The following is a 23,149-nucleotide window of genomic DNA, read 5'->3' on the forward strand; positions in this document are numbered from 1 at the left end:
ACGAAGGGAATCAAGGGTTATGGGGACAAGACGGAAAAGTAGAATTGAGAATTCAGATCAGCAATGACATCATTGAATAGCAGAGCAGTTTCAAGGAACTGAATGGCATACGTCTGTTCCCACCTGCTATGCTCTTCTGGAATCAAAAGTTCCTACTGCAAATAGCTAGGAACAGGTTCAAGTAGTCGACAGGCTTAATTCTGTTCCTATTTTCCTAAACTTATAAAATTATCTCCTATACATGATGAGTAATCCTAATAACTGTAAAGTTCTAACTTATTTTAATACATAATTTTCCTTGTTACACAGATTAGTTGAGATGCTATTATCATCATGAAATTATGGTTTGTTTGGAAGCAGGCAATAATGATGTATTGGTTTCCACAGAATGCAGCAGATACTTTTTCTTTCATAATGGCACTTGCGTACAGGATTGTCCTCGAGGTTTCTTTCAAAACACTCAGACCTTCACATGCACTTCATGCCATCCTGAATGCTCAGTGTGTGATGGTCCAGACTCAGATGACTGTGAAGGGTGCGCCAATCCTTCTTTGATTATACACGATGGGCAATGTTTGAAATTCTGTCCTGAAGGAACCTATACTGACAAGGAAACTGAAGAGTGCCAGGGTAAGCTTAGCATGTTCCAATGACAAAAATAATTCATTAAATTTTTTTAAGAATCCAAAGGAAGGACCCAGCATTTTAAAAAATATTTAGTTACAAATTTGTCACATGAATATTGTGCAATGGTATTAGATTTACTACTGTGTCATTATTTCCTGCCTACATTTTGAATGTTGTGATTTTTGTAAAATAAAGACACTTTCTCAATACTTAATATAACTCAAGATGTTTTGAGGTCCACCAAGGTAATGTGCTAATACATATATTTTACCTAATTATTCCCATATTGGGTTGGAATTCATTGAATTGCTATCATAATTTTCAACCTAATAAATTATTTTAATGAAGATATCCTGGGACCTAAATTACTTAGTGCCCTTATCATGAACCAGACCTGACCCCCTCAAAACATTTCAAGAAAGTATCCCAGACCCTAACTTTGCTAGTTGTTTTAAGCAGGTGTAACACAGATATTCCAGGAGTGATGTATCTGGTCAAACCACTTACTTTGAAACAAAACAATTTATTTACAAGATTACTGAATGAAACTCAATTGAGAACAGAATACTGAATAGCTTAACCTATCCAAACACCCAACAGATTATGCCAACTTAATGATGCTGTTCCCAACACTTGCAACAATCCCCATAAACACCTCTTGGCACAAAAGGTTAAATCAAACACTGGGTCTTATAGGAGAGAAGTCAGATAGAGAGTACTGGACCTGCTTCTTTGGGTCCAGCAGCCTTTACAACTGCCTGACTGCTTTCATTGAATAGTCAGGCTGCCAAAAACCAAATCAAACTAAAGCTGATCTGGGAGAACTGACCACTCCCCTTTCATTGTACAAGTGTTTTTTTTAAACTTAAAAGCCTTTTGCCTGAGGCAGTATCCATTGGCTATATTCAAATTGCCCTAAAATCCTTCAACTTAGACTTTTCAGAGTCTGTGACATTTATGACCTTTCTGAAAAAACACCCAAGAACAACATACCTTCTTATAGGAGCAGCATCGTCACACCCCGGATTAAGTATGATTCCAGTGGTGCACAGCAACATTGCATTAACAGAGAGGTTACAAGAACCATTCAAACTCATTCATGGGCCTTATCATAATTTATTCAGGGGAGCTTCAAACGTCAATCAGGCACTTTGATGCAACTTGCCTATCGGGGCCTAACCAATATTGGGCACAGCCAAGGACTACAGGTGAGTCTGGGGCAAAGGGAAAAGACTCAAATAGCATACAGGACAAAGTGACCCACAGTTGTTTGTCAAGCTAGAAGAAACCACGTGTTCTCCCTTCAACATTACAAATAACATTTTTTTAAAAGTTTAACCTGTGAGGTTATAAATTTAACAAGCGAATCTGCCTATTAAAGGTAGGGTACTGTGATCTGAGGGGAATAAAAGCACATTGGTCTGCATTTGCATAGATCACCAAAGGTTACAGAACACAAGGGAGTTCTGAAGAAATACAGGTTTCTTTCTTTCTTTCATTAGCTGAGTCAAAGAATATAGGAAGAGGAAGTCATTTATAAACCAGTCATTTGATCTCAGCTTGTGTACTGGAGAAGTTTGGTCCAGTACTTTTAAAAAAGAATATAATTATACTATCAAGGCCACAAAGGAGATTTACATCAATACTGCTATTAAAGTAAAGCATCTTAGTTAGGAAGAGGGATTGGATAACCTGGGATTGTTTTCTTTGAAACAGAAATGGCTGAGAGGAGATTTTATTGAAGTCTATGGAATTATGGGAGGCATGGGAGCACCTATTTTCCTTAGCAGAGCAGCAAGTAACCAAGGACCATAGATTATAGGAATTTTTAAAGGAGTAGAGGAAATGCCAAGAAATGTTTTCACCTAGAAGGTAAGGGTGGACTGGAATTTGGTTCCTGAAAGATTGTTAGATGGAAAATCCTAACCTCATTTACTTGGACATGCAGTCAAAGTACAATACCATACAGGGCTATGGCCTAAATGCTCGAAAGTGGAAATCGCTGGATAGCTCTTTTCTGGAAAAATTTAGATATGGTGGGCTAAATGGCCTCCTTTCAGTTGATCATTTCCATGATTCTAAGACTGTGACTTTAAAATTTCATTTTGAGCAACCTCCAGTGATCCTTCAAAGAACTGCTGCATAAACTTCTCAAGACATGAAAAGACAAATTGAAGTTTGTTCATCACAAGCAACTAATCTAAAGAAATTTAGCAACCTGGTCATGAAATGGGCACTGAAACCTGATACCAACAGGACAGTAATGATCACCTAAACTCATCCAATTTAGCAGTGGTCCAAATGCCCATGTACTTTACCAGAGGTTTCTGCTTGATAAGCTTGCTATCATTGTACTGATTTTAGGTTTATAAAACAGGCACAATAATGTTGAATTTAGGTGGGGAAATCAGTGATCTTACGTATGCTTATTTGATACTATCGTTGATCAGTGTGGATTGGGGAGGATGCAGATTAGATAGACAGGGTTTGTTAGTTCTTGACAATAGAAAATGGTGCGCAACTTTATTTCTTACTGGTCTAAAGGAAAAATACCGCAGATGCTGGAAGTCTGAAGCAAATACAGAAAATGCTGGAGAAACTCAGCAAGTCTGGCAGCATCTCTGGAGAAAGAAGCAAGAGTTAACATTCTGACTCTTCATCAGCTCTTACATTCTGAATAAGAGTCATACCAAACTCGAAATGTTAACACTGTTCCTCCATCCACAGATGTTGCCAGAGCTGCTGAGTTTCTCCAGTGTTCTGTGTTTGGTTCTTACTGCTGTAACTGGGAAGCAACGTAACATGAAAATATAGAGATACGGCTTGGTTTTCATTGAAATTTACAACCACCAAAAATTAAAGGCAAACGCAAGAACAAGTTTAAATTCCTTGCATTAATCCATTGTATTTTGTAAATCTTCATGACACCATGAATATGTTAATACCAGTTTCTAATTGCTTTGCTTTTCTTTCAATTGTAGAGTGTCATAAAACATGTCGGACCTGTGAAGGACCGGATTCAACAGACTGCGTATATTGTCGAGATGGGATGATAAAGAACAGACAGGGGCACTGCGTAATGCACAAGGATTGTGCCCTGAATATGTACATGGACAAGATCTGTAAACCCTGTCACAAAAAATGTTACCGCTGTTATGGGCCCACAGAGCATGATTGCCTTAGCTGCAATCACAATCACTTTTTACTCAGTGAGTATGTGTTAGGTTGTTCAAAGATCCAGCAACTGGAGAACAACACAATAATATTTCAGAACTCAATTTGACAAGAGATAATAACTGGGAGAAAGTGAGATCAGAGCTGAAAAATGTGTTGCTGGAAAAGCGCAGCAAGTCAGGCAGCATCCAAGGAGCAGGAGAATCGACGTTTCGGGCATAAGCCCTTCTTCAGGATAATAACTGGTCTTGTTCAAACTCTCTCTTAATGGAGCACAGATTATTAATTTTATTTTTAAAATGTAACATTTTTTGCTGTATGTTACTCTAAAGAGAAAACAATCTGAATAATTAATTGGATTTACGATTCATTTCATTTACTTTGATCATAAATCTTACTCCTAACATTTGTCAAACGTTGGTTGTCCTGTGTCCCAGTGATAAGAAAGGTAAAACACTAATTGAGGAATAGTCAGACTGGGTTGCAAGTAAACATTTTTTTTCCTTAAAGTTTTCCCTGATCTGCCAAACTGGTAATCACTTAAAGACCACATAATAAAACACTACAATTACTGCTGGAGTTGTGTATATTAATTGTTTCATGAAGACTCTGATTAGCACATGGTACAAATAGAAATTCGCTTGGTCATTTTAATCTTAACTTAGTTTACCTAGTTTTCCTTTGACTGAGAGCTATTCCAAATACACAAATGTTACTTGCCACTTTTCAGTTCAAGTCTGGATGTTGTTCATGTCTTGCTGCATTTGGACACAAACTGTTTCACTGTCTGAGGTGTCGCAAATGATGTGTAGTCATCAGCAAACATGCCAACTTCGGATCTTATGATTGAGGGAAGGTCTTTTATGAAGCAGCTGAAGATCATTGCACCTAAGACACTGAGGAACTTCGCAATAATGTTTTCCTTTGTGCTATGTAGGACTGCAGGCAGCAGAGTTTTCCCCTTATTCCCAACAACTCCAGTTTTGCTAGGCTCCTTGACATCATACTCAGTCAATTGCTGCTTTGATGTCAAGTTACTCTCAACTCCCTTCCAGAATTCAGCTCTTTTGTCCATGTTTGGACCAAGGCTGTAGTGAGGTCAGGAGCTGGGTTGCCTTATCAGAAGCCAAACTGAGTGCCAATTAACAGGTTATTACAATGTAAGTAGCACTTGATAACTCAGTCACCAACCTCTCCAACACTTTGTTGTGGTTGGACACATCCTGCACATAAATAACATTACCATGGGTTCAAAATGTAGTTTGAAAATCTGTCTTTTCTGCTCCTCAATGAGATCTAGGCTGTGAAAACGCTTGTAGCAATTTTCCCCCAACACTGATAGCAGTGTTGTTGCTCTAATTTGCTCACAGTTTTTACTTAACTCCACAGATATTTCAATGTCTTGCCACGAAAACAGGAAGAAGTCTTATTCTGTCTCAATCTCCCTTCATTTCCACAAGAGTAAGGAATGGAAAATTGGCAGGCATTTTGACTTTTCTATTAATTCAAAATTGGAGGTTGCTGTGGTGGGAATGGAGAGGTGTGTTCTTCACTTCTTCCTTGCTGTTTCTTTCAGCAATGGCTGCACCATTCCTGACATCATGTTTTAAAGTTTTGTGTTTAATGATTGCCACAGACTATGCACAAAGCACTTGCAGTAGAGGTAGAGCTGGTATGAGTACAACATGCCAGCATGTACACTAGGTACAAATAAGTTTCTCCAAACAATCACTTTTGTCAAGTGTGCATTGGCTTGTTATGCCATTTGAGGAGACATGTTATCTATCTTAGAGTGAAACTTTTGGAACTTCTTTGTGATACTGAAACTATTTTGTTAGACTTCATTTGCTTTTGACTTTGAAGAAATGTAGATGGTGGGGACTGGAAACAGAGTCAAAACCAAAAGCAGAAGACAGGTTCAGCAAACTCATGCCATGGTTTTTATGAATTTGTGAGACTGTCATAAAATGATTTACTTTATCTTTGAAAACAACTCACCCTTTCCATATGAGATTACTGCCTTCCACAGTCTACTCAAGAAAGGAGGATCATAGCAAAAATAGCAGTTTCATTCACAGGCAAATAGGTGGAATTGAATTCATCCTGTTATGTCATGGTGGCTAAGTTCACAAGATCAGAGAGATCAGTCCACTGACAGCAGGACAGCCTCCTGAAACTAAGTTGGGCTTGGGGTGGTGCCAATGTGTGCAACTTGCCTGCTCAGGGTAGGATGTCAATTAATTCATTATTAAGCCACTTGACCCCCACCATCCCTGAAATCACCAGGAATCTGGCGGTGACACAGAGGTTAAATTGGCGTCACATGCCTTTCCCATCCTCCATAAAGGCTGCACATCAAGTCCCAGCAGTTCCCCATCTGTAGATACAGTGTCCAATCAAACAGCTTAGCTTTAGAAAGTGGGGTGCTGAAAAGTAACACTGGCTTTGCCTCTGGTCTCTCTGCCCCTAATCTGTAAATGATCCCTTGTGAAGTCTTCAAATCGTAATAGGCAACAGCCATAGCTGCTAGTAAGCCTTAGTTTAAAAACGCGCAGTCAGTCCTCTGCCACAGAAAACATGCTGTCCTTCTCCTCACATTTTCGTGGTGGATGATACCGCCCTGCCAATGGCTATGTTAAATCCACTTCATTATGTACAAATAAACATGAATATGTTTCTGCGTTACAAAATAAACCACATGTTGACAATATAAAATTTACTTTGGAACTGGCATTACTGCAAATTGTATGACATTCATTCTGTCAAAAATTATTGTGATTAATTCCAGTAAATGATTATTTACTGTAAGTTTTAAGATTCATAAAGTATTGCTTTCTAAAATTGGTTGATCTTCCAATGATGTACTTTACAACAGGTTTATAAAATTTATTTCTTAACAACAACATGGTAGAGGTATTTCACTCTTTACTGTTTCATCTTATTATAATTACCATTATACCCATTTATCTTTCAATTAGATACAACATGCGTTGACACATGTCCAGATGGCTACTACACAGACCAGAATAGACGTCAATGTTTTGCTTGTCACAAAAGCTGTGAAATCTGCAATGGGAGGTCGAGCACACAGTGCCTCACCTGTAAAGCAAACTGGTACAGACTGAACTTGATGTGCGTCAAGACTTGTGGATCTGGGTAAGTGCCACCCATCAGATTAAAGTTGCTCCACTGAAAATTAAACTGGAGAGACTGAAAGATTGAAGAAGCTCCTTTTGCATTAGATAACGTATCAAGGTCTGCTTTAAGTGCTTACTGTTTATGATTGTCATTTGAATTGTATAATGCTTGCAACTTGGTTTAATATAAGTTTTGCTTTTTAAAAATGAGTACATCTGAAAGTAAGGAAAATAATGGACTGGATTTTGCAAGGAGGGGAATCTCACAGAGCTCCTTTTTTATGCAAGGGAAGACCTCTGCATTTCTGAAAGGAGATTTGAATCACTGCTCCTTCAGAAATTTACTTTCATTGTGACAGGTCTTTCATAGCACAGAATGGGGGGAAGGCATACCACATGCTGTCTTTCACAGCGGTCAGTTGCCATATTCTGTGATTTAAAAGTCCAGCATCACAGCCAGCCACTTTGACAGTTCCTGTGAAAGGGCAAGTATGTATGATAACCATAGATGACAATGCCAGGTACCACGTTGTTAGTGGGTAGGCTGCTAGGTGAGTAGGGTGCAGAGGGCCAGGTAAATAGGGTGCCACGTGGGTAGGGGTAAAGTGCCAAGTGGGTGGGGGATATAATACGGGTAGGTAAAGTGCTAGCAGCAGGGGTTGTCACTTCCTTGGGTAGAGCAAAGCTGTCAGGTGCAGCACTGGAGGCAGGGGTAGAGTCCCAGGAGTGGGGGCAGTTGTTGGATCAAGTCCCAGGAGGAAAGGTGGTATGTGGTATGTTGTGTCCAGCAATGGAGAGTGTCGAATCAGGATCTGGGGATGTAAAGGGTTTGGGGGACGTAGGTGCGTGTACTACTTTGGGAGAGAGGGTATGACTTAATAGTTTCTCAGGAGTTAGACAATGGTTTTAATCGTCTAACTTTTCCTGAGTGCATACTTAACTTCAACAGAACCCTCCAAACTCTCTGATTTAAAGAGATGTTTTGGAGAATCAAGGCAAAGGGAAATTTCCCCAGTAGAAATCTTCAGTCTTCCAGGCAATTGCCTTGGTGTCTCCTTTGTTGAGCATTCTGCATGCTCCCCATGTGCAATTTCCATCTACGCTGCAGAACTGACTATCAGGCCATCGGAAAATCCAGCCTAATATGTTTCTTTTAAATTCCTTATAGATTTTAGCACAGGATAATGGGAATCATTTTGAAAAAAATGCAAAAACCATATGCCTGGAAACCAAGAGACAAAAAAGGAAAGCTTTCAAGTAATTTAGGGTGATCTACTGAGTAAACTCTTAGAAAAGAAAAACTTGTCAAGGAACGATTTGTGTGGATTCACGCAATTGTATTTCATTTCAATGGGGATGTTTTGAAAGAATTATCCTCATGCAATATGAAGAAAATACAGTTAATGTATGTATTTGAGGTTTTACAAAGCTGTTTATGGTATTTAATATTGATAATTAATGACTAAGTCAACTAGAAGATAACAGCAGTTGCTGAGAAAAAGTCTTGTAAGTAAGAAAAGCTCAAGCAACAATGGTATTTTTTCTCCCAAGACTTGACAGCATGCAATGTTTCGTTGGCTACTCTGCACCAGATTGTAATCCTTCAATTTTTTAAATATTTGGATCAGATTCCATTTCAGGTTCTAAAGGATTTAAACCAAATGTGTGCACTGACTTTATGATGTGCCTCTGTAAGAGTTCATAGCATTTTGATGAACTTGTGTAACATCACGAAGGTCAATACATCCAAGTGCACATGTACACTCCAGAACTGAACACCTTACTCCAAATGGGCCTGACCAAGGTTCTATACAACTGAAGCAAAAGCTGCTTCACTTTGTATTTTATTCATTTGTTCATGGAATATTAGCATTGCTGGTGAGACCAGCTTTAATGCTGATCCCTAATTTACCTGGAGAAAATAAAAGTGAGCTGCCTTCTTCAACCATTGTAGTCCTTTAAATGTAAGGAAGGCTATATTACTGTTGGGAAGGGAGTTCCAGAATTTTGATCCAGTGACAGTGAAGTAAGAATAATATAGAATTTTTCCCAAGTCAAGATAGAGTGTGGCTTGGAAGGAACTTGTCGGCAAATATGTTGCCATTTGTCTGCTGCTCTTGTCCTTCTAAATGTTTGGAAGCTGCTGATGGAAGAACCCTGGGTACGTTACTGCAACATATATTGTGGATGCAACTCACTACTGATGCTGTGCCTCAGTATTGAAGTTGGTAGATGGTATATAAATCATGTGAGCTGCTTTGTATTGAATGGAGTTGAACTCCTTGAGTGTTGTAGCTGCATGCAGCAAATGGAGAGCATTACATCACACTCCTGACATGTGCCTTGTAGATAGTGGGCATGCATTGAGCTGCCTAGACCTAAAGCTCTGAAATTATTTCCTTGTTCTCTCCACAACTGATCTCATCGACCAAGATTTTGGTTGTTTGACGTAATATCTCCTTACATGAGTGAGTGTCGTAGTTTGCTTTAAAGTGTACCTGCAGAGTTTCTTGGGACATTTCATTACATTACAAGTGTTATATAACTTTAAGATGTTGTTGACTTTCGGATGAGACAATAAACTGAGACCCCGTCTTCTTGCTGTATTGAATAGAAAAGATTTACTCTAGCACAATTTTAAACATGAGCAAATGAGTTATCCCCAATGTTCAGATCAATATTTATTTCTCAGTCAATTTTTTTTCCATACCACCCCTTCCCTTTCCATTTGTTTCCTTCCTATCTCCCACTCTCCCTCCCTCCCTTCCTTTCTTTCTGCCTCTGCCTTCCTGTCTCTTCTTCCCTTTGCTATTTCTGTCTTCCTGTTCCTTCCTTGCCTTCCCGCCCTTCCTTTAGTTGATTTTCTTCCTTCCCCTCCCTTCCTTTCTTCCTGTCTCTGTTCTGCCATCCTCGCTGCTCCAAAAGGAAATTCGACTTTACCCTTGCTTTTATCAAATTTCATCTATTAATGTCCTTACTTACATTGAAATTGCTGACCTCCATTAATTCAGAAAATTTAATTTGGATGCTTCACTGTTGGAGGATTGTGTAAGTAGTATAATGTAATTTTGGTCAGGGTACATACCTATACTAAGATCAAGTCCTTAGTTTTATGTAACCTTTGTTCCCTCAATTTTGAGAGTTTTTCCATTCCCTGGAGGTAATATTCTTATTTTTGAGTCTTGTCCTTGGTTAAATTTCCTTCCTTATTTAATGTCTTGTACCTTTTTCTATTGGTTTCAATCTATTTGCAACTTTACTCATTCTAATTTATTTTTGAAGCCTTCCCATAAGTTTTGAGTCTGTTAGAATGTGCATGTCCTCTATTAGGGAGTAGTTCATTTCTTATTTTATCCTCAGGATATGACTCACTGTTAAAAGTCAAAGTGTAAATTAGAATGTGTCCTGTTAGTTCCATCAGCAGACTGTGACCAATTACATTTTATTCTTAAATTTACAACACCTAAGTAAATCTATTCCCTCAACAACTCACTGTAAAAATAAGGCACAATTTCCAGACTATCATGATTAGAAATAAATTCAAGATGTTTGCAATGATGTAAGAAAAAGTTCAGATTTGACAATTATTTGATCTGTGAATTTTTTTTTCTCCATGACCATGAAATAAGATATTTTTAAATGAATAAATCTGTTTCTATGTTGTAAACAAGATCCTTATTGCCACACATTATTTGTTTCAGGCATTTTGCAAATGAATCAAGTGGCGTTTGTGAAAACTGTCATGCAAGCTGCAAAGAATGTTGGGGTCCAGGTGAAACAGAATGTCTAAGTTGTCAGGACAATAATTTCCTGATGAAATCAGAAAACAAATGCTTTCCATCATGTCCAGAACAATACTATGAAAATAAATGGGAGCAAGCTTGTGAACGGTGCCACCCGAGTTGTAAAACCTGTGATGGTAAGTTTAAGATTTACAATCAGAGGATTGCTGTGTACGTCAGAACTCAATCACATCACCTATGTTGGCACTTGTAGGTGTGATATGAATAAGAGTGTGCCTCTTTGTGGAAGGAAGTGGGGGCAAGCCTGTTACAGGATTGAGACTCAGGAACCTACTTGTCAGGATTGAAAACTGGAGACCAGGGATAAAGGAGATTGCCAATTGTGAGGAGGGTCAATTGTATTTGCAAAGGGGTGATATGATAAAGCATGAATGGGAATAAGGTAATACTGACAGGCACTCATCCACAATCAGGAACATCCTGATTTAATGATATGGTTGCCTCAGATGCCGGAGGCTGGGAGTGGAAAGAAGGCAGGTTCAGGCTCATGTATATAGGTTGAGTGGGGACCTGGGGAGATGAGGAACCCATGTGTCTCACAGAAGGGTGACCAGGAAGGGGATATTGGGACCTCACTGACAATGAGAGCTGAAGGCAGGAAGCTACTGCCTGAAGGTCACTCCCCGTCACCAACCGTTGTATTGGAATTTGAAAGGACTCAGTGGGAAGGAAAATGGCTGAGACCATAGCCAGAGAGGAATTGGTAAATGATGTAACCTGTGAGGGCAGATTTGCTGCAGTGAGGCCGTATAGAAATAAAGACCATTCCTCACTCAGCAATTGCATGCACCTCTCCAGCAGACCCTGTAGGTGCTGAACCTGGCTCTCTCTTTCCATGGCAACCATCAATCAGTCTGTGGAAGCAGCTGGATGATCACATGACAATAGACATTAGGTGCAGGAGTAGGCCATTCTGCCCTTCGAGCCTGCACCACCATTCATTATGATCATGGCTGATCATCCTCAATCAGTATCCTGTTCCTGCCTTATCTCCATAACCCTTGATTCCACTATCCTTGAGAGCTCTATACAACGCTTTCTTAAATGAATCCAGAGACTGACCTCCACTGCCTTCTGGGGCAGAGCATTCCACACACCCAACACTCTCTGGGTGAAGAAGTTTCTCGTCATCTCTGTCCTAAATGGCCTACCCCTTATTTTTAAGCTGTGTCCTCTGGTTCAGGACTCACTCATCAGCGTAAACATGTTTCCTGCCTCCAGAGTGTCCAATCTTTTAATAATCTTATACGTCTCAATCAGATCCCCACTCAAACTTCTAAACTCAAGGGTATACAAGCCCAGTCGCTCAAATCTTTCAACATAAGATAGTCCCGCCATTCCAGGAATTGGCCTCGTGAACCTAGGCTGCACTCCCTCAATTCCCAGAATGTCTTTCCTCAAATTTGGAGACCAGAACTGCACACAATAATTCAGGTGCGGTCTCACCAGGGCCCTGTACAGCTGCAGAAGAACCTCTTTGCTTCTATACTCAATCCCTCTTGTTATGAAGGCCAGCATGCTATTAGCCTTCTTCACTACCTGCTGTACCTGCATGCTTGCTTTCATTGACTGGTGTACAAGAACACCCAGATCTCTTTGTACTGCCCCTTTACAAAACTCGACTCCATTTAGGTACTAATCTGCCTTCCTGTTCTTGCCACCAAAGTGGATAACCATACATTTATCCACATTAAACTGCATCTGCCATGCATCTGTCCACTCACCTAACCTGTCCAGGTCACCCTGTAATCTCCTAACATCCTCCTCACATTTCACCCTGCTACCCAGCTTTGTGTCATCAGCAAATTTGCTAATGTTACTATTAATACCATCTTCTGTATCATTAATATATGTTGTAAAAAGCTGCGGTCCCAGCACTGATCCCTGCGGTACTCCACTGGTCACCGCCTGCCATTCCGAAAGGGAGCTATTTATCACTACTCTTTGTTTCCTGTCAGCCAACCAATTTTCAATCCAAGTCAGTACTTTGCTCCCAATACCATGCGCCCTAATTTTACTCACTAACCTCCTATGTAGGACTTTATCAAAGGATTTCTAAAGTCCAGGTACACTACATCCACTGTATCTCCCTTGTCATCTTCAGAGTTACGTCCTCAAAAAATTCCAGAAGATTAGGAGATTTCCCCTTCATAAATCCATGCTGACTCTGACCTATCCTGTTACTGCTATCTAGATGTGTCGTAATTTCATCCTTTATAATTGACTCCATCATCTTTCCCACTACTGAGGTCAGACTAACTGGTCTATAATTTCCTGCTTTCTCTCTCACTCCTTTCTTAAAAAGTGGTACAACATTAGCCACCCTCCAATCTGCAGGAACTGATCCTGAATCTATCAAACTCTGGAAAATAATCACCAATGCATCCACGATGTCTCGAGCCACCTCCTTCAGTACCTTGGGATGTAGACCATCAGGCCCTGGGGACTTATCAACCTTCAGACCTAACAGTCTCTCCAACACCAATTCCTGGCAAATATAAATTCCCTTCAGTTCAAGGTCCTTCAGCCACTGTTACCTCTGGGAGATTGTTTGTGTCTTCCGCAGTGAACACAACTCTTCTGCCATTTCTTTGTTCCCCGTAATATATTCCCCTGTTTCTGTCTTCAAGGGCCCAATTTTGGTCTTAACCATTTTTTTCCCTTTCACACACCTAAAAAAGCTTTTACTATCCTCCTTTATATTTTTGGCCAGTTTACCTTCGTACCTCATTTTTTCTCTGCGTATTTCCTTCTTAGTAATCCTCTGTTGTTCTTTAAAGTCTGCCCAGTCTTCTGTTTTCTCACTTATCTTTGCTATGTTATATTTTTTCTCTTTTGACTTTATATGTTTCTTAACTTCCCTCGTCAGCCACAGCCACCCCTGCCTCCTCATAGGATCTTTCTTCCTTTTAGGAATGAACTGATCCTACATCTTCTGCATTATGCACAGAAATATCTGCCATTGTTCCTCCACTGTCATCCCTGCTAGGGTAGTGCACCATTGAACTTTGGCCAGCTCCTTCCTCATAGCTCCATATTCCCCTTATTCAACTGAAATATTGTCACTACCGATTGTACCCTCTCCCTTTCAAATTGCAGATTGAAGCTTATTGTATTATGGTCACTACCTCCAAATGGCTCCTTCACTTCGAGGTCCCTGATCAATTCTGGTTCGTTGCACAATACCAGATCCAGAATTGCCTTCTCCCTGGTAGGCTCCAGCACCAGCTGTTCCAGGAATCCATCTCGGATGCAGTCCACAAAGTCTCTTTCTTGAGGTCCAATACCATCCTGATTCTTCCAGTCTACCTGCATGTTAAAATTCCCCATTACAACTGTAGTAACATCTTTGCTACAGGTCAATTTCAGCTCCTTATTCAACTTACACCCTACATCCACACTATTGTTTGGGTGCCTGTAGATAACTCCCAAGATGGTCCTTCTACCCTTAGAATTTCTCAGCTCTATCCACACTGACTATACATCTCCTGATTCTAGGTCCCCCTGCGCAAAGGGCTGAATATCATCCCTTGCCAACAGGGCCACCCCACCCCCTCTGCCTGTCAGTCTGTCCTTACAATAGCACGTATATTCTCGAATATTCATTTCCCAGGCACTGTACACTTGAAGCCACGTCTCAGTTATCCCCACAATATTGTAGCTGCCAATTTCCAAAAGACCCTCAAGCCCATCCATCTTATTTTTAATACTTTTTGCATTCATATATAGTATTGTTAATTTGTTACTGCCCTCACCCTTCCTATCAACCCCTATTTCACTCAACCTTACAGCATGATCCCTTTTTGAGTTTTCTGCTTCATTGATACCGTTGTCTTTCTTGACTTCCCTAGTTCTAACTTTCCCTTCAATTTCCTTCTTAAACTTCCAGTTTGTCCCCTCCCTCCCGCTATTTAGTTTAAACGCAGCTGTGTTGCAGTAGCAAACCTGCCTGCCAGAATGCTGGTCCCCAACCTATTAAGGTGAAACCTGTCTCTTTTGTATAATTTATGCTTACTACAAAACATACCCCAGTAATCCAAGAATTTAAATCCTTGCTTCCTGTACCAGTTCCCCAGCCACACATTCAAGTCCATTATCTCCCTTTTCCTGGCCTCTCCTGCCCAAGTAATTAGAAGCAAACTGGAGATAACCACTCTGCACGTCCTGTTTTCAGCCTAGTTGTCCGAAGTCCCACTGTGGTATGTTCCTCCTCTTCTTCCCGACATCATTTGTGCCGACATGTACCACCACCTCTGGCTCTTCACCTTCGTCCTTGAGGATTTCCTGCACTCTGTCTGCGATGTCCTCAATCCTGGCACCAGGAAGGTAACACACCATCCTTAAATCCCGCCTGTTGCCACAGAAACCCCATTCAGTTCCTCTCACGATGGAGTCCCCTATTACCACGGCTCTGTGCGATGTCTGACTCCTCGGCTCTGCCTCCACGCCAACTTTTGATTGACAGACCTGACCGCCTCGCGGACTGGCAGTGTCATCTGTCTCTACTGTTTCCAAAAGATTCAACTTGTTCCTGTCAGGTACTTTCCCCGCGGTCTCTTGCACCTGTCTCCTCTCTGCCTTCCTCATCGTCTTCTCTCCTCTGCTCTCTTCTGGTATGGTTGGTGTAATAACCTCACTGAAGGTCCTGTCCAGAAAAATCTTGTTCTCTCGGATGAGCCTAAGGTCCTCAAGATCTTTCGTCAGTGCTGCGATATGTTCTGTCAGTAGCTGAACGTGCACACACTTTCCACAGATATACGAACCAGATACACCAGAGTTGTTGACCTCCCACATCATGTACGTAGCGTTCTGAACCAGCTAGGCAGTCATGTCTTCACCCTCTTCAACTGTGGCGTAATCACTTCACTAAACCTCCTTGTCGAAGACTCCTGAGCTAAAGACTCTCTCTTCTCTCAACAGGAACTTACCTGGACTCTCTTTTTGGGGCACGTCTGTGGACTTTAAAGTTAGGTTAGAGGCTATGCTTGGGTCATTTGGGTCCCCACAGTAAAGTGGCACTCCTTGAGCCCTTGGGCACTGAGGGCCATTGTGTCCCACATGCCTATCTGCTGCTCCTGTTCCTCCCTGTGCCTGCAGACAATTCCCTACTTGTTGATTCCACTGGTCCTCTAGCATCTGGGGCTAAATTAATGGCTCTTCTCTGGCAGTCCTCTGAGTGGCAGGTGACTGGGCTATTTCTGCCCTGGTCTGCTGTGGAGTTGCTCTCATAGAGTCATAGAGACTCTATGGAAACAGAACCTTCTGTCCAACTTGTCTGTCCCAATCCAATCTAATCCCACCTACCAGCACCTGGCCCATGTACCTCCAAACCCTTCCTATTTACATACCCATCCAGATGTCTTTTAAATGTTGCAGTTGTATCAGCCTCCATCACTTCCTCAGGCACCTCATTCCATACATGCACCACGCTCTGCATGAAAAAGTTGCCCCTTAGGTCTCTTTTATACCTTTCCCCTCTCACCCTAAATCTATGCCCTCTAGTTCTGGAGTGCCCTAGCCTAGGAAAAAGACTTTGTCTATTTACCTTATCTACGCCCCTCATGATTTTATAAACCTCTATAAGGTCACCTCTCAGCCTCCGACGCTCTAGGTAAAACAGCTCTAACCTATTCAACGTCTCCCTTTAGCTCAAATCCTCTAACCCTAGCAACATCTTTGTAAATCTTTTCTGAACCCTATCAAGTTTCACAACATCTTTCCAATAGGAAGGTGACCAGAATTGCATGCAATATTCCAAAAGTGTCCTAATCAATGTCCTATACAGCTACAACATGACCTCCCAACTCCTGTACTCTGACCAATAAAGGAAAACATACCAAATGCCTTCTTCACTACCTTATCTCCCTATGACTCTACTCTCAAGGAGCAATGAACCTGCACTCCAAGGTCTCTTTGTTCAGCAAAACTTCCTAGGATGTTACCATTAAGTGTATAAGTTCTGCTAAGATTTGCTTTTCTAAATGGAGTAACATTTATCTGAATTAAACTCAACTGCCACTCCTCAGCTGAGTGGCCCATCTGATCAAGATCCCATTGTACTCTGAGGTAATCTTCTTCGCTGTCCACTATACCTCCAATTTTGGTGTCATCTGTAAACTTATTAACTATACCTCTTAAGCTTACATCCAAATCATTTATATAAATGAAGAAAATTAGTGGATCCAGCACTGATCCTTGTGGCACTCCACTGTTCACAGCCTCCAGTCTGAAAAATAACCCTCCACTACCATCACCCTCTGTCTTCTACCTTTGAGCTAGTTCTGTATCCAAATGGCTAGTTCTCCCTGTATTCCATGAGATGTAACCTTGCTAATCAGTCTCCTATGGGGAACCTTGTCGAACGTCTTACTGAAGTCCATATAGATCATGCCCACTGCTCTGCCCTCATTATTCCTCTTTGTTACTTCTTCAAAAGACTCAATTAAGTTTTTGAGACATGATTTCCCACGCACAAAGCTATGTTGATGATCCCTAATCAGTCCTTGCCTTTCCAAATACATATACATCCTGTCCCTCAGATTCCTTTCAAGAACTCGCCCACCACTGACATCAGGCTCACTGGTTTATAGTTCCCTGGCTTGTCCTTACTACCCTACTTAAATAGTGGCACCATGTTAGCCAACCTCCAGCACCTCACCTGTGACTATCGATGATACTCAAACTTTCTAAACCTAACGTTGCTACTGAGGGGTTAATATGTGAGTTGCTAGTGGATGCCAGAGAAAGTCATGTTGATGCTTCCTCTGGTGTATCAGGGCTCTCATCCACAGAAGTCGAGTAGGTGGTTTCTGGGAGAGCAGGCTGTTTCTTTGCAAAGTTAGTGAATATCTCATTATTCTTTTGTCTCAAAGGTATCAAGGTGTTGCAGGCAATAGTTAGAAGTGGGGTGCAATGAATAACATTGCCAGCATGGTTGATCAGAGAACTGCAGCAGAATGTGGAATGGTACATACTCCCTTAGTGGGACATGGATGTCTTGTATTCCAAATAGATCAGCCCTAGTCTTCTATTTGAAGAGCAGGGTTCTATTCTCTAGGAGGCTGTGATGCTGAAATTGGGCATCCAACTGAGACCTTTCTGCCCTCTTGTCAACTGTCTTCTTCTGGAATGAAAGAAAAGGGAGGAACTGAGTGAGCTTTATAGGGGTACAGTGGCTCAGTGGTTAGTATTGCTGCCTCACAGCACCAGGGGCCGGGTTCGATTCCACCCTTGGGTGACTGTGTGGAGTTTGCACATTCTCCCTGCGTCTGCATGTGTTTCCTCTGGGTGCTCCAGTTTCCTCCCACAGTCCAAAAATATGCAGGGTAGGTGGATTGGCCACGGGGAATTGCCCATTATGTGCAGGTGAGGTGGGTTATCCATTGGAAATCCAAAATTACAGGGATAGAAAAGGGGGGTGAGTTTGGGTGGGATGTTCTTCGGAGGGTCAGTGTGGACTCAATGGGCTGAATAACCTGTTTCCGCATTGTCGCAATTTTATGATTTCGATAGAAGTGAATGGCATGGCTGTTAATGCTGGTGCAGATGGGGAAAAGTCGGTGAGGTGTTCAGAGGTAGTGAGTAGACAGTGCAGGTACCATGCAAGGTTAGTGGTATGGGAGAATTGAGGAGGAATGAGACCAAGTGATTAAAAACGGTGCATATAATAGGAAGAGTGGTAGACCATGAAGCTTGGTGTGAGGCGCAGGTTGCATGTAAGATAACGGAAGGAAGATTGTGACATGTACTCTAACAGAGCAGTGAAGATCATTGGCCATTGTTTGGCACTGCTGGCCATTTCTCCATACTATTGAGACAGCTGAGATAAATGTGAAAAAGAAAATCAGTCTTTGAATTGTTAGCGAAGGATAGATAGTTGGACTTTAAAGCTGCCATAGTGGAGGTTAATAGCACTGATATTGATAGTTGAACAGCTGGTTTCGCAATTCTCAGGTTTGCAGGTTGGTTGAGATTATGTAGTTCTGATTTCTTTTGAATATGGTTGGATTCCTTTTGTTATCCTGTTCCTCTTTTGCCTGGCTGCTGGCCATTTGACGTCTAGCACTCAAAGTACCAGAAGGGCTTTTCCTGAAGCACAGGCGTTTCTAAGGGATGGTTCTTTGGCAGTGACCTTTATAGCACACCAATCCTCAGCCTGATACACATGTGAATTTATAATCCCACAACTCCTTCCTAGAATTTAAACTGCGTTTTTAACTCCTGTCCTTGTGTATTTTTCGAAGGAAAAAAATCAAAATTATGTGCAGTTTAGAAGTAACCTACAGAAGGTTTCTTGTTATTGAGCAGGAAGCGGTTATCACTTGATTCTTCCTCCATTGAAGGGCTGTTGGTAGAATTTCCCTTGGCATCTAATGGCATGCATTACACTACTGTCTCCACCCCCAAACCCCTCCCCTATATAGTATATAGCAGAAGTTCCTCTGAATCCCTGAAAAAGCAAATTGAAAGATTTCTGTTTTTCCAGGTAAGGGACCTATTCGATGTACTTCCTGTTATTGGGGCTTCCAGATGTATGGAAGTATCTGCAGTTCTCAGTGTTTTGCCGGAGAATACCTGCTGTCCGAGGTACTTAACACCAAGTGACTTCTAATATAGCTATAACGATAAAAGAAAAAGAGAAACTTTGCATCTAGCTCTGCACTTGTTCTGAACACATTGATAGAATAGGGGCTTTGCCCTCTGTTTTAGCACAAAGCTTCAAGCATGCAGTTAAAAAGGAACTGTTAAATGGATAAGGTAGAAAATTATAGATCAATCAGCTTTATTTCAATTACGTATAATGGTTTAGACCTCCATTTCCTGATTTTCCACTGTAAAATACTTGCCACCTGAATGTTCTTTACTTTTTAAAAAATTCTCATATATCTGTTCCTCATTAATCACATGCCACTCACTATATTCATTAGGTTCATGTTTCAAAATCAATTTTTAAAAATTCTTGCATGGGATGTGGTTGTCACTGGCAAAGCTGACATTCCTAACTGGCCTTGAACTCAATGATTTGTTTGGCTATTTCGGCAGCAGATAAGAGTCAACTACATTGCCTTGGATTGAGAATCATTTATAGTGCAGACCAGATAAGCACAGCAAATGTCCTTCCCTATTTGTCAGCTGGATGGATTTTTACAATAGCTGCATGGTCACCATGAAGTTTAATTCCAGATTTTTTTAAATACAAGTTTCATTATCTGCCATGTTGGAATTTAAACCCATGTCCCAGCCCATTCACCTTGGGCTCAGCATTACTGACATTAGCACCAGGCAACCTCTGCGCCACCTTATAATAGCTAATGCCTACATTTGGGCCTTTATTTAAACAAAGACACATCCCACCCTCTATCATACCTGGTCAAAATTTCTTCTATTTAAGTGTGTTTCACTAATTGGTCTCCCATTCTATTTCTAACCAATTATCCATTTCATCCTAGTAAAAGGTGCTAATTGGCAATTTCATATATTTACTTTGGATTCAACTATTTACCATTTTTAAATGTGATCCAAGTTCGATATAGTTGCATATTCACCACTTTAAGATTGCATAGTGACTCTAGCTCAAACAATTCATTCTTTCTGAGCAGGCAATAATTTTACTGATGGAGAAAACAAAGCTACAGTCCATTTGAGCACAAAAATACAGTCATTATTTGCCATGTTAGGCAAGGATCAGTTAACTTGCTGCTAGTTAGTTAACACTGGTTCAAACTATTTAAACTAACATTTTCATCCATCATAATTATTTGTTTTGTGATATTTTAATTATTACTTTAAACAAAAATTAATTAGATTTTAATCTAATCAATATTGATCCAATAATTAATCTTTCAAAATGTCTCTACCAAAATACTGAATAACTACACATAGACAATCAATTTTGCAGTTTGTTTACATTGTTATTAATTGACATGGATTTTTTTTAAATGCCATTTTTTCCCTGACTCTAATTATTAGGACCCAGAAACACAGTGCGAGAAATGTCATGACACTTGTCTGGAGTGTAAAGGACCAGGACCTAATAACTGCACAGATTGTCATCTCGGTCTCTTGATAAATCTTGCTGATGGCAAGTGTTTAAACTGTTGCAAATCTGCTCTGCCGGATTTTGAAGATTGCTGTGATTGTGACATGAGTTTTGGTAAGACTCTGAGTGTATTTAAAACTTCATTATTTGTCAAAATCCATCTAAGGCTTTAATTGTTTATCTGTTAAAGTAGTTGAAGAAGTTAAAGCTAAAGAAGTTACTACTTTTTGAGCCAATTAGTATAATCGTTGAAATCAAGAACTATATAAATTCGAAATATTATCTTTTTAGTATTTGATTCTTTTTTGTATTCAGGAAGATTGCAAAGAGTGGTGCATGGTTTTGGCTGGGTTCCATCATTGCAGATCCTAAAAATAATCTTGGCACAAGATTGCAACAGAACCTTAAGTCTTGATATTGACAGAATCAGGTTATGCTCATCAGCGAGAAGGAGAAAGGTTAAATGTTAATTTTGAAACCCAGAAGTTCAGATTTCTTGACATACTGTAGAGTTTCCACAGCATGCATATTCACTTTACCACAATAAGTTTAATTGACAGGCTTGGTTTGTGGATGGGCTAGAAGCACTCCAGAGGGTGTCTGTATATGAGGGAAGGTCATATCAAAGGCAAGAGTGTCAATTTATGAAGTGACATCTGCACAATAACTATCCTGAGGTGTTCAAAACTGTCCTGCTCTCCACTGCTATTAGTTTTGCTAAGCCCTGTAAACTAGCAGCCCTGTGTCTGTAAAACCTGTTAACCATGAGACTACAAGCTTCATTAAGATAAATAATGAATGAGCTGGTTGGGCTATCTACCTCTAATTAACCTGGATTGAGAATTTTAAAGTTTTTAACATCTCAATCCTTACCTTTTGGTGTTTACAAGTTACAACATAGTCTCTTCAAAAATATGTCTGTTTAGAATTTGACTTCAGGTCTCTGTGTGACTGGGATTTTCAGGTTCTCTGCTTGTGAGGGACTATAAAAGAAAAAGGGCAATAAGAATCTTCTTGTCTTACAAAGAAATGTCAAAAAGAAACAGAAGAGACAACATCAACTGTACAGGAAAGAAAAATGTAAATAAAAGATTATCAATCCAAAGAAGTAGGAAGATTTTCCACTCCATGAAACATTCACTTCATAAGAAATATGTTGGCATTTAGGAGCTTACAACTTTGAGATGCAGAAATAATTCCACAAGTTATACTTATTCCTGACAGGAACCTATAAGTAATACAATTTCTCCACAAATTAGTTAAAAGACTGATTTTTGCCAAATTTTACTGCTACTGTTTGTCATCAATAAACTGGATTTCTTACAGAAGCGGAGTATTTGGTTGCAAGGATATGTTGTAACTGCATTTATTTACATGCCAGCTGGCTTTCTTGAATAAATCCGAACCAAAAATCATGTTATCTTTAAATGTAAATTTTCAAACTAGTTTTTTTTGCAGTTTGTTTTAATAAGCATGACTTAATCAATTTGATTAAGCGATTACACAATATAATATGTGGGAATTTTACACCTTGTTTTCCTTTTTTAATAATTGCAGATGAATGTGTTTTAAGAAAAGCAGTTGTTGTTCCAGATGAAACAGGGGGAGGCAAACCTGCATTATTTGCTGTTGTCTCAGTGCTACTCATTATGGGTATTGGTATTGGTATCTTCCTTCTGCTAAAGACCCGTTCAAAATCAAAACCCATTAACAGAGGGAAATATGAGAAACTGCCCAATCAAGCCAAATCCATCCCCGTTTATAATGCAAGCAAGGACAGTGTTAGCTTTCGAGAGACTCAAGCAACTGAGTATAAAGATCATCAGGATGAAATATATGACGAAGAGGATGATGATGACATTGTCTACATGGGCCAGGATGGCACTGTTTACCGAAAATTTAAGTATGGACTGTTAGATGATGATGATGATGATGAACTAGAATATGATGATGAAAGCTACTCCTTCAGATAAAACAACACTAATTGCATTTTCTTCCGTACTTATTAATGAAATTCTCTACTTATTCCATGCACTTAATATCCCATCAATTGAAGATACTGAAAGACTATGTTTTTCTGGGATCAATGTCTGACAACTTTCTGTTTCAAACAATGCACTGACAAACATGTAATGGAAGCTTGTGAGCCCTATCTTGAACAAATGCATTTCTCAAAATGTTTATCTAATCACATTCCTAATAATAAATATTGTGTACATTGACACATTAATGTTAATTAATGATGGACTAAGTTAAAAAATTAAATTGCTGTAAAGATTAGAATTCATATATTAAGAGCAATAACCATTATATGAATTGCTCAAATTGCACTCCTGCAAATTAATAAGGCTAAATGTTTTTGTCTTTAA

At 40.1% G+C, this 23,149-nt stretch overlaps 1 protein-coding gene across 1 annotated transcript; it reads left to right on the forward strand.

The window, feature by feature from the left end:
• The first annotated feature begins 341 nt into the window (after positions 1-341).
• On the forward strand, positions 342-22,907 carry LOC132825914 (proprotein convertase subtilisin/kexin type 5-like). The gene is made up of 7 exons (XM_060841543.1): positions 342-630; positions 3,609-3,836; positions 6,780-6,957; positions 10,640-10,857; positions 19,227-19,327; positions 20,711-20,894; positions 22,338-22,907. Exons 1-7 carry the CDS (start codon positions 342-344, stop codon positions 22,751-22,753), a joined length of 1,614 nt encoding a protein of 537 aa, XP_060697526.1. The 3' UTR covers positions 22,754-22,907.
• The last annotated feature ends 242 nt before the right edge of the window (positions 22,908-23,149 follow it).

The sequence above is a fragment of the Hemiscyllium ocellatum genome, chromosome 2, assembly GCF_020745735.1.
Source record: "Hemiscyllium ocellatum isolate sHemOce1 chromosome 2, sHemOce1.pat.X.cur, whole genome shotgun sequence".
In the NCBI taxonomy this organism is placed as follows: Eukaryota; Metazoa; Chordata; class Chondrichthyes; order Orectolobiformes; family Hemiscylliidae; genus Hemiscyllium; species Hemiscyllium ocellatum.

What these genes read in the sequence shown, in the direction of transcription:
- LOC132825914 (XM_060841543.1), top strand. Translation starts at nt 342, where the DNA reads ATGGTTTGTTTGGAAGCAGGCAATAATGATGTATTGGTTTCCACAGAA. An exon ending in GGAAACTGAAGAGTGCCAGG is followed by an intron (nt 631 to 3,608) that starts GTAAGCTTAGCA and finishes TTTCAATTGTAG; the next exon opens with AGTGTCATAAAACATGTCGG. An exon ending in GTCAAGACTTGTGGATCTGG is followed by an intron (nt 6,958 to 10,639) that starts GTAAGTGCCACC and finishes TATTTGTTTCAG; the next exon opens with GCATTTTGCAAATGAATCAA.